The sequence below is a fragment of the Gloeophyllum trabeum genome (genome assembly GCF_000344685.1).
Source record: "Gloeophyllum trabeum ATCC 11539 unplaced genomic scaffold GLOTRscaffold_00014, whole genome shotgun sequence".
Lineage (NCBI taxonomy): Eukaryota > Fungi > Basidiomycota > Agaricomycetes > Gloeophyllales > Gloeophyllaceae > Gloeophyllum > Gloeophyllum trabeum.
Window position 1 is genome coordinate 856,091 of NW_006920423.1, and position 10,821 is coordinate 866,911.

At 53.8% G+C, this 10,821-nt stretch overlaps 5 protein-coding genes and 1 non-coding gene across 6 annotated transcripts; 5 read left to right on the forward strand and 1 right to left on the reverse strand.

Moving 5' to 3' along the window:
- Positions 1-1,070: 1,070 nt before the first annotated feature.
- Positions 1,071-3,442, forward strand: GLOTRDRAFT_132749 (uncharacterized protein; the record flags this gene model as incomplete). Its single annotated transcript, XM_007871624.1, has 3 exons — positions 1,071-1,940; positions 1,993-3,069; positions 3,137-3,442. 3 exons carry the CDS (start codon positions 1,071-1,073, stop codon positions 3,440-3,442), a joined length of 2,253 nt encoding a protein of 750 aa, XP_007869815.1.
- A 1,115-nt stretch (positions 3,443-4,557) lies between these two features.
- Positions 4,558-5,550, forward strand: GLOTRDRAFT_48217 (DNase I-like protein; the record flags this gene model as incomplete). Its single annotated transcript, XM_007871395.1, has 1 exon — positions 4,558-5,550. A coding segment is annotated over one exon (993 nt), but the record flags the coding sequence as incomplete, so codon positions are not given.
- Positions 5,551-6,615: 1,065 nt separating this feature from the next.
- On the forward strand, positions 6,616-7,227 carry GLOTRDRAFT_29273 (uncharacterized protein; the record flags this gene model as incomplete). Its single annotated transcript, XM_007871372.1, has 1 exon — positions 6,616-7,227. A coding segment is annotated over one exon (612 nt), but the record flags the coding sequence as incomplete, so codon positions are not given.
- Positions 7,228-7,455: 228 nt separating this feature from the next.
- On the forward strand, positions 7,456-8,244 carry GLOTRDRAFT_48168 (RnaseH-domain-containing protein; the record flags this gene model as incomplete). The annotated part of the gene is made up of 1 exon (XM_007871390.1): positions 7,456-8,244. A coding segment is annotated over one exon (789 nt), but the record flags the coding sequence as incomplete, so codon positions are not given.
- A 66-nt stretch (positions 8,245-8,310) lies between these two features.
- Positions 8,311-9,261, forward strand: GLOTRDRAFT_17279 (uncharacterized protein; the record flags this gene model as incomplete). The annotated part of the gene is made up of 1 exon (XM_007871369.1): positions 8,311-9,261. A coding segment is annotated over one exon (951 nt), but the record flags the coding sequence as incomplete, so codon positions are not given.
- Positions 9,262-10,009: 748 nt separating this feature from the next.
- Positions 10,010-10,101, reverse strand: GLOTRDRAFT_t111. The gene has a single exon. It is a non-coding gene; the product is annotated as a tRNA-Arg (tRNA).
- Positions 10,102-10,821: the final 720 nt, after the last annotated feature.

Genomic DNA, 10,821 nt, shown 5'->3' on the forward strand with positions numbered 1-10,821 from the left:
CGGCAGGTGCACATTGGTTGGCATCTGCCGGACCTCGGCACGTATATAGTCTCGACCTCTTCAACGCTTCCTCTACCCTACACCGAGGGTTATACTGCCTATAACGTACGCGCTGAATGCGCAAGAGCGCATAGAACCTCATGTACACAATTCCTTTAAAGTGGGGGGGTCGAGGCACTAAATGTGGCCCAGTAGAAGCCTTACTGGGATCAAAAATCACGCTGAGAGAACTGTAGCTTTTCAGACTGTCTCCTACTGCCAATGGGGAGTCCCAAAGCTCAGTAGCTCCTCCTGGTACATTATCTACAGGATAAATTACAACTACTAGGTTATAGTACTGCGAGCACAACAAGGAGTCAACAGCACGAAGTTCTTTGCCGTATATTCGGCAAGGTCCACGCACGTGGTTTACCACTGCTGCGGCGCCCCAGCTACTCGTTTGGGTGGGGTTCACTTCCAAAAGCGGGCTAAGGGGGGACTTCCCTATGCTGTATCGGAAATATGCACTAGCCTAATACTGCCTGTGGGGGGCTCCTTGCCTTCGCACCACCACCATGGTCGGAGATTCCCACGCCCAAAGGGACAAGGAGACGGGTTTTCGAACCCGTTGCAACAACAAAGCACCCCCCAGGACGACGTCCTGGGACGAGCATATGTCCAAAAAGCATATTTACCCCGACGCCGCCCACAACGGCGTAAACGCAACCCGACGACGCCAATCCTCCAACCTTCCTCCGCCTTGGAACCCTACCCCATACCCACACCTGCTCCACATACATCTACCCCTTATCCACTCTCAAATCTACCATGCCAGCCTACTATAAACACCTCCCCTTGAACATACTATGAGTTATCCTGTATCCACCTAGCAGCCCACCCAGCCTGAAATCATATACCCCAACCAATCCCCTTAACTCCCCCCCCTCACCAGCAACCCCGGCATATCCCGACATGCTGCTATACAGTTTCCCACCCTCGAAAAAGCATAGGATACCGCATCCCCAATCGAGCCCACGTCTATCTTTACCCCACCACGACCCACGCCCACAATCCCAAACACAAGCACAGCGATGCCGGAAGAACGAGCCCCAAGCTCAATCAAAACGGCGACCAAAAAAGCAATAAATCGCCCCGTCAGCCGCCGACATTCCTCCCGTCTAAGCTCCGGCGCCGGCGAAGTTATGGCAGGCCAAGACACCACTACGGCCCCGCCACCCAACGCTGAATTCGTGACCGCGAACGAACTCCTACAAAACCAACAGGCCCAACGCGAACAGCAGCAGGCCGATGAGCTGCCGCCGAGTGACGACATTGGTATGTATAATACCATTCACCCAACGACCGACCTACATTATCATACAGAATACCTGCCGGTCTCGCCGTTCCGGACCTCACAACTCCTCCCCTCCGAAGACGACGCCTATATCATGGACATGGAGACCACCCCGACACCGCTTCGTGTCCAGGCCCCAACGAATCTCCTTGATGCAGCGCTAGGTCCCGAGCCGGCTCCAACCGCCATTATCACTGACACCGCGAGCGAGCCCAACCCACACCCTCCATCGACCACGACCGCTGAACACCAACAAGCCCCTGTCCCCAACCCGAAAGGGAAGGGACGGGAGATGCAGGCCCCGACTGGAACACCCCAACAAAGCACCACCGGACCGGAGACCCTTGCGACCGAGAGTACGAGCGCCCACAAGCAGCCCAATGTCCCACGCTCCTATGCAAGAATCGCAGCCCGACCCCCCTCGACCATGCCCCCCTTCCACCTGTATACATTCGCAGGACCGTCCGGCTCCATGTCCAGGCCAACCGTAGGGTCGGCACCCAGCAGTAGCACCACCCAACCTCCCCTGGTACCACGAGGCCCTAACCACAACAACCCCGAGCTGCACGACCCGCTGCTGGCAACGCTGGTGAATGCGCACCCGCCGGTATGTCCTATAAACACATCACACCAACCTACCTAACGTGCCACCCATGCAGCCCGTGGAATCGGCCGCCACGGCACCTCCCCTTGCCATGCAACTCGATGATGATGGGCAAATCCAGACCCCAGCCACGAACGCCCAACCCCCGCACTCCGGAGCGCCGCCCACCTTCCCAACGCAAGCCCTGCCTCCCCCAGCAGGCACTAGCACAGCCCCCCCGGTTCCTGCGCAACAACAAACCCAACCGCTTGGTGCTACCGCGCCAGCGCTGTCAGCAACCGACCTAATCAGTGCTTACCAGGCGGATCTCCAGGCCATCAATGACCATACACCGGGCCAACAAACCCCCAGCCACCAGTCCACGCTAGCCTCCTTCACCTCCCCTCCTCCGGGTGGTTTCCCTCAGACGTACCGAAACTCGCACGCGGAGCTCGTACGCAACCAATCCCCAGAACACCTCCGGGAAATCCTCGAGCACCCATCCCCGGTCCTAGTCGCCATCCTCCATAACTGGAGTGGCCGAGACCTTGAATCCCGTGGAGCGGAGGCTGCAGCGAGCATCTGCACCACCATTGTTGAGTTCGTCCAGGCAGTCTCGCACGAAAACACAGATGACATCACTGTGACCACGTCGACGCCGGCAGACCCTACTTTGGACAATCCCCTCGCCTTCTATGTACTCGGTGTCCCCCTCGGAGTCATCCCCATCCTCCTAGCCCGTTACATCATCTCACACCCTCGGGCGACTGTCCAACTCTACACCATACCTGCTCCTGAACCAACAGACTCCATCCTCGTTGCCCTTGACGGCTTCACCTCCACTGACTCTGCCGCTGTCCGCCTCGCCATTGAGAACCTCCTGCTAAGTGAACCCTACCACTGGCTGCTCCGCAGCGTGCTTGACCGCGACCCCCTCGCCACGGACGAGGAGATGGCTGCCCGCGCCAACAATCTCGCCCGCTCGGTTTCCGTGCTCCGTATCGACCTCCATGCCCCGGGCAACATCCTTACCCCCCGATACATTGTACTTGCGGAGCGCTCGCCGAACACCTCACGCCCGGTCTGGTACCAGACGCGTGAGATGATCTTCCACCAGAAGTTCCCCACTGCCCGCCTTGGTACTGGCCACGCTGTCCCTCTCTCGCCGTGCTCTCTCTGCCACTGTATCACCCACCCTCGTGGTCTATGCCCCTATTCAGAGATTGAGGGATGGAATGGACCCACCTACGAGAGCTCCTGGATCACCAAAGACGAACCCCACACAACTCACTTCTCCCAGCGTGCGCGGGGTAGAGGCCGTGGCCGAGGCCGCGGCAATGGTCGCGGCCGTGGCCGCGGATGGGGCGGGCGTGGACGCGGTGGAATGTCTGGCCCAGGTTCCCCGCCTCCACCGCCGGCGGCGACACCCGGCATCCCAGGCGTTTAACAGCCTCATGCACAGCAAGACCCGCTCACAATACCCTCGCTCCACTACCCTAATCGTCCACTCCCGTCCTACTATATGAGCGAACACCTACTGTCCACCACTCCATTTCTCCACCTCCACGTATAGCCTAGCCTGACCTTGGCGCCGGGTACCTATGGAATGCCCTCGATACTGTCTCAACACAAGCTCGATGTAATCTCCCTGTCTCTGCTCCCGTATCCTTTCCGTCTCTACCCCTAACCCCATCCATGCCTATAATAGACGATCCCCCACCCATGTCCTCCCCATTGCCGTAGAAAATGTATACCCCCATAGCACAATGTAAGGTACTGCACAATACATTGATTATGGCCCAGAACCCCCCTGCTGTGTACGCAACGACCCGACGTCACCCATATAGCGTCCACGGTACGGCTATTCATGACCACGCGCCGGATATGCGTCCATGAACAACCTTGATACGCGCCCACATATACCGACCGCTCGCGGGACGGGAAAGCGTAGTATCTCCTCCGGCCTCGGCCTTGGCCCACCAACGGCGACCTATTTAGGTCTGAGCGTGCCGTGTCGAGAGACTGAAGCTGGTGTCGACGGATGCGACCCGGGACTCGCGTCAACACACACCTATGCATAGCTCACCGTGATAGCCGGTATATGCTACCCCTGGCCCGACCCCTGGTTGAAAGCGGGCTAAGTATACCAACTGCTACATCTATCTCTAACACTATATCGACTGGTTCAGTAACAGGTAATGGTACGTGCCTCCCCGGACGAGGAGTGGGAATACCCATACTCGCCAGGTACTCCCATGTCGATGCGTCCGAGGAGATTGGCGGCGAGTCCGCGCCGGCGGCTCACGGTATACCACCCTCACCGAGGGCAGACTCCCATCAACCCATACAGGCACCCCAGTCACCCACCCCACACTCCCCTTCCTCCCGAGGAGCACCCCAGCCCCCCCAAGTGCAGCCCAGCACATTGAACAACCTCAGGCTTGACGCAGATCTAGACCTCCCCTTCATGAATGCATTGTACGAAAATGAGCACCCTTCCCCCATGACAAACTTACGGAAAGACAACATCAGTCGTAACACAAAAGCACATATCACATTAGGCTCACTGAACATGAACGGTCGACACTCCAACCACCTCGGTCATACGCCAACCTCCAAATGGTCGAGCGTCCATGCCCTGATGAGGGATAAACGCATCGGCATCCTTGCCGTCCAGGAAACACACCTAGACAGGAACTACGTAGCGGATATACATGAACTATATGAAAAACGACTAAAAGTCCTAAACTCACCTGACCCCTCCCGTGCCACTGCATCAGCAGGTGTTGCCTTCATATTGAACCGTGAAATAACAAACACGGCTGACATTACCTTTACTGAAATTATACCGGGCCGAGCCGCCCTTCTGACCACAAAATGGCATAAGTCGGAACAATTCTCCATACTAAACATCTACGCACCGAATGACTATGCCCAACACGCACCATTCTGGTCTACCATCCAATCATACTGGACAGACAACAGCCTACCCCAACCGACCTTCATGATGGGGGACTTCAATATAGTTGAAGACCAAATTGACAGATCCCCACCACATGCTGACCCGCCTCAAGCGACCAACGCCCTCCGAGAAACAAGACTCACCCTCAACCTGGTGGACGCATGGCGTATTGACCACGCAAATGAGCGGACATTCACCTACCACAGCCACCAAGGCCGACTATCTCGCATAGACAGAGTCTACACACAGAGACAACACCTCCCGAGTATCCGCAACTGGGAAATATCAGCATCAGTCGTCCCATCCGACCATGCTCTAACCACATTCCGATATGCACCGGTCAACTCCCCGTACATTGGGGATGGGCGCTGGACCTGGCCGCTTGGCCTGATCCGCGACAAAGACCTATTGGACAAAATAATCGAAATAGGCGCTGTGTTACAACTGACACTTGAAGACCCTACATTCATGCGCTCGGATACACATAATGTACAACGCCTATGGCAAGACTTTAAGATAACTATGACCAAAATTGCAAAGGCACATGCAAAACTCACTCTTGCTCGTATTACACACAAAATCAAAGCCCTTGAGCACGACCTTAAGCATACCCAGAACCACCCTGACCTTGACACCAACGAAGATTTGCGCATTAACGCCGCTCTCCTTGAGAGTGAAATTGAACACCTACATAAGAAACACTTCAAAACGGCTCAAATAAATGGCCATGCCCGATGGGCTGACAAAGGCGAAACACCATCAAAATACCTCTCTAGGGTCCTGCAGGTGAAATCCCCCCGGGACCTAATACATAGCCTAAAAATCCCAGACACCTCCCCCCCCCAATTTGTAACTAGATCAGACCAGATGGCCAATGTCGCAAGCACCTACCACGATAACCTACAACTGGCAGACCAGGAAACCCGACCAATGGAAGCACGGCACCTCGCCCAAGAGGATGCACTAGACGCAATACCTTTATCTCAACAATTACCTTCTACAACAAAAACAGAGCTTACAAATGCCCTGAAGCCAGACCAAGTTGCGCACTCCCTGAGCCTATCCAAGTCGGGCTCCGCAACGGGCCTCGACGGCATCCCATACGAACTATGGAAGAAATTGAATGAGATGCATGAACGTGCTGTAAAAGATGAAGAGCCTTCCTTTGATGTAGTCACCGTCCTTACGCGAGTCTTCAATGACATACAATACCATGGTGTTGACCCTTCGACAGATTTCACTGCCGGCTGGATGTGCCCGATATTCAAAAAGAAGGACAGAAGTGATATAGCAAATTACCGACCTATCACACTCCTCAATTGCGATTATAAACTATTCACCAAAACACTCACTCTCCAACTTGCGGATGTTGCACCACAGCTGATCCACAAAGACCAGGCTGGCTTTGTCCCTGGCCGATCCATCTTCAACCACGTCCGCCTGTCCCAGGCCATGATAGACCTTGCTGAGGCCACCGAGGACAACGGCACCATTATCGCACTAGATCAAGAAAAAGCATATGACCGGATTGACCATAAATACCTATGGGACACGCTTGCTAAATTCAAACTCCCGACGTTCTTTATCAACACAGTTAAATCACTATACGAACACGCACACACCTGCGTCATGATAAACGGGGTCCAGAGTAAACCATTCCGAGTAACAAGGGGCGTACGCCAAGGCGACCCCTTATCATGTCTCTTATTCAACCTAGCGATCGAGCCATTAGCCTGTATGCTGCGCGACTCACCACTACTGTCCGGCTACTCCATCCCTGGCATCCACGACAATGTCCTTGTCACCCTATTTGCTGACGATACCACCATATACCTCCGCGAGAATGACCGCTTCGACGACCTGCAAAATCTGCTCAATGCCTGGTGCTGCGCGTCAGGCGCCAAATTTAACAAAAACAAAACCGAAATCATACCAATAGGCTCGGCCACTCACCGACGGCGCGTGACAACCACACGTCAATTACATACTGATGATGCATCACTTCCCCACTCTATCCACATCGCATGCGATGGCGAGGCAGTACGCTCCCTTGGTGCATGGATAGGCAATAAAGTCAATGATATTACACCCTGGGAACCCATCCTAGACAGGATACAACACACCCTTACCAAATTCCAGAAAAGCCATCCAACACTTGTTACCAAAGCACTAATGGTTCAGTGGACTATAGGGGGAATGACCCAATACCTAGCTAAGGTTCAAGGAATGCCCACAAACATTGTCACAGCCCTGATTAAACTCACCCGACGATTCATCTGGAATGATACTCCGAACCCCCCCCTCGCTCTTGACCAATTGTATAAAGATAAGTCAGATGGCGGCATTAACCTCCTTGACCTAAAAACCAGGAATGCGGCGATCGAACTCACCTGGCTCCGGGACTACCTGGACCTCAGCCCCTCCCGCCCCGTATGGGCCTTCGTCCTCGATATCCTCATCAACCAACTTGCGCCTGAAGGCATCACATCCAGGGCTCTACTGAACACATTCCTGCAAAAATGGTCTGCCCCCACACAAGGCCCACGAGCCGTGAACCTACCGCGCTATGCGATTAAAATGTTGAAAGCCGCTCGTGAACACGGACTCGCCTTTGCCCCACCCAAACTATCCCTCAACCTCAAGCGCCAACTCCCAGCATTCTACCACCTTGGGACCCCACCAAAAACATATCGTGCCCCTAAGATCGACTGCCTTGCCCACAACCATTCCGTAACAGCTGGGCGTGTTGGTGACCTAATCAGGTCAGCAAAACGCCTATACGACCCTCCTTCGCGACGCCCGCATTTCCCATTACGACGTTGCGCCTGCCATGACTGCAAACTTGACCGGACCCATGGCTGTCTTAACCCCCACCAATGTGCAAAAATGGCACTCACCATACTCTCCACACTATCACCAATAGCGAACACTTTCTCCCAAGGTCCCGATGACAACCTTACCCTAACGCATCACCGCCTAGAAAAGAACCGTGAGGCCCGGGCCGAAAGAGGAGCGGTAGTCTTTGACCCATCCTTGACTATAAGGACCAGCCTGGCGGACTGCTTCCGCATTTTCCTAGACCCCAAACTGGTCTCGCCAGACCCAGCCTACCGGCTCGAAGCCCCGGCACCAGGCCTAAACGTTCAGAGAGAGCATCTCACCATCTATACCGACGGCTCCTGCCTAGACAACGGTAAAGCAAACGCCAGGGCAGGCAGCGGAATATACGTCCGCCCCGACCACCCCCTAAATAGAGCCATCCGTATCCCTGGCCCGGAACAATCCAACCAAGTAGGAGAGTTAGTAGCCATCATAGTGGCACTACAGACCGCGCCACCCTTCGCGCCTATCACCTTCATCACGGACTCAATGTACGCGATAGATGGACTCACCACTCACCTTAAAACCTGGGAAGACCAAGGCTGGATAGACATCGCCAATAGCGCATTCTTTCGCGTCGCAGCCTATCAACTCCGACGCCGATCAGCTACTACTGCCTTTCAGTGGGTCAAAGGCCATAGCGGCATTTCTGGCAATGAAGAAGCGGATAAGCTAGCAAAAGAAGGAGCCCATAAAGACCATCCTGACCAAATTGACCTATCCATCCCACCCAACTTCAATCTCCAGGGCGCCAAACTCTCCGCAGTGACCCAACGCATAGCATACCGCACCCTACGGCACCAGCTCTCCCCACGCTCCCCGCCTAGGAAAACAACCACGCGCACCATATCGCGCGTCCAAGATGGACTGGAAGACCTTACGGGCTCTCGCGAAACGCCGAAGCAACTCTGGCTCTCGTGCCGGAACCCTAACTTCCGCCCCTTAATAAAACAATTCCTGTTTAAAGCCACACAACAGGCCTACCGCATAGGTGACTCCTGGTCCCCCATTCCGGGGTACCAGGACCGGGCTATCTGCCCTACCTGTGAAGACAGCTCAGACAACCTCGACCATATTTTGCTAGAATGCCTCTCACCTGCGCGACGAATCGTATGGCTCCTAGCGGCCGATATATGGCCCGCGAACTATGGACCTTGGCCTACCCTGAATTACGGGGCACTGCTAGGGTGCGGAAAACTCTCCTTCCCCCTTAACAACGAAGAGCAGAATGGAATGACTGACAGGCGCAACAATGAACCCCCCCGCGCTGCGAAGCGCAACCCTGGAGCATCTCGCCTGCTCCAAATCCTAGTATCCGAATCACTTTACCTGATTTGGGTTCTGCGATGCGAACGGGTTATCCAAGACCGTAACCACTCACCTTCCTCCATCCAATCACGATGGCGGAATGCCATCAACCGAAGACTACAAATCGACCGCGTCACAGCCAGTAAGATCAAACGTACCCCACAAGCTGCAGACCGCGTAAAAGCCACCTGGCAAAATACCCTAGATAACGAACAATTCTTACCCGAAGATTGGGCCGCCCGCCCCGAGGTTTTAGTGGGTATTAGGACACCAAGGACTCTGACTCAAAGGAGCATCCAGGTGCTCTCTCGAGCCCCACACTCTCCGGCCCCCGCCGGAGGTCGTGCGTAAAGGCATTTTTCCTCAGGCCGGATTGTTCTCAATCCGCTATAGCGTATTATGTAGGGCTGTACCTATAGTCAGTTGCTAGATAATAATATCGCTTGTCCAAAAAAAAAAATAATACTGCCTGTGGCATGATGGCACAACGGGGAGTTTTTTATATGTGCCTTTTAGGGTCGAATCGGAGCGCGGATAGCATGGCGCGCTCCAGAGTGATCTGCGGAAGACGTTGGATTGAGCGCAAAAGAAAGGAATTATGGCACACTACCTGGCAGAAGGTAGAGGGACATGTGGCCACACTCGATAGCGAGAATCGCTGCTCAAAGCATAGGTCGTCTCAGACTTGCTGTACCCTCCGGGAATAAAAAGAGTCCCTCCTGTATGACGTTGAGGGTGTTGGGAAGAAGCAATATTACACCAAGTGGGACTCGAACCCACAATCTGATTCAATATAACCTTGACGTGATTACAAAGAAACTGTTAAGGGCGCTGAACAAATGACAGGCCTTGCCAAACTTGCTGTATACTTCATAAACAAAAGGAAGTCCTCCTGGGTGACTTTGAGGTTGTTTGGAGCAGGAAAAATAGCACTTCAACCGGTTACACCAGGTGGGACTCGAACCCACAATCTTCCGCTATTATGTAAGCAATATACATAGGAAGCGGACGCCTTGACCATTGGGCCACAAGTGCGTGCAAATTAGTACTTATTATTATTTTATAATAGAGCCCATTCGGTGGAGGATATACCACGAATCCTTATTCTTGGAATAGTGAGCTGCTATTTCGAAGCTCAGACGCTGGGGTCCTGGGGACGGCAAAAGACCCGGTTTGGAGATGATGTCGTCGACATCTTGCCTTTTCTAGCCATAAGCGCTCATTTTGTCGCCTTTCTAGGCAACTTTCGTGGTGCAGTGCAGGCTCCTAGAACCATCCGTCTCCGCGTCCTCGATCCTCTCTGCTAGGGCATATGTGAAGATGTTATGTAATAGGGCTTATATAATGCAGCTTATTTATAGATGTGTTTCCTAATTAAGACGACTAGTGAGGATGAGGACGCTCTGAGACGGCTGGCCCAACTCGTCGTCCGAGGTTTTACCGGAATTATGTAAGGCAGCTAAGCGACTAACGACGCGTCGGTTTACTGCCGGTTTATCGACGTTCGTCGACTGCCCAATTCGGATTTTCGAAGTGTTCTCGTCGGCGTCGTCGCACCTCAGCTGCCTTTGTCCTCTGCTCTCACGCGCGTCGATGGCGGAGCATATGAATTCAGCATTAAATAGAAAGACACTGTCTGGTGTAGTAATAATACATAAGGAGTCTAAGGGTCTTTTGCTTTGTATTCTCGATGGATAGATTATTTTGAATACATTGGTAAAGGGCAAGCACCAGGCTCTTCAATGCAAAGTAGCC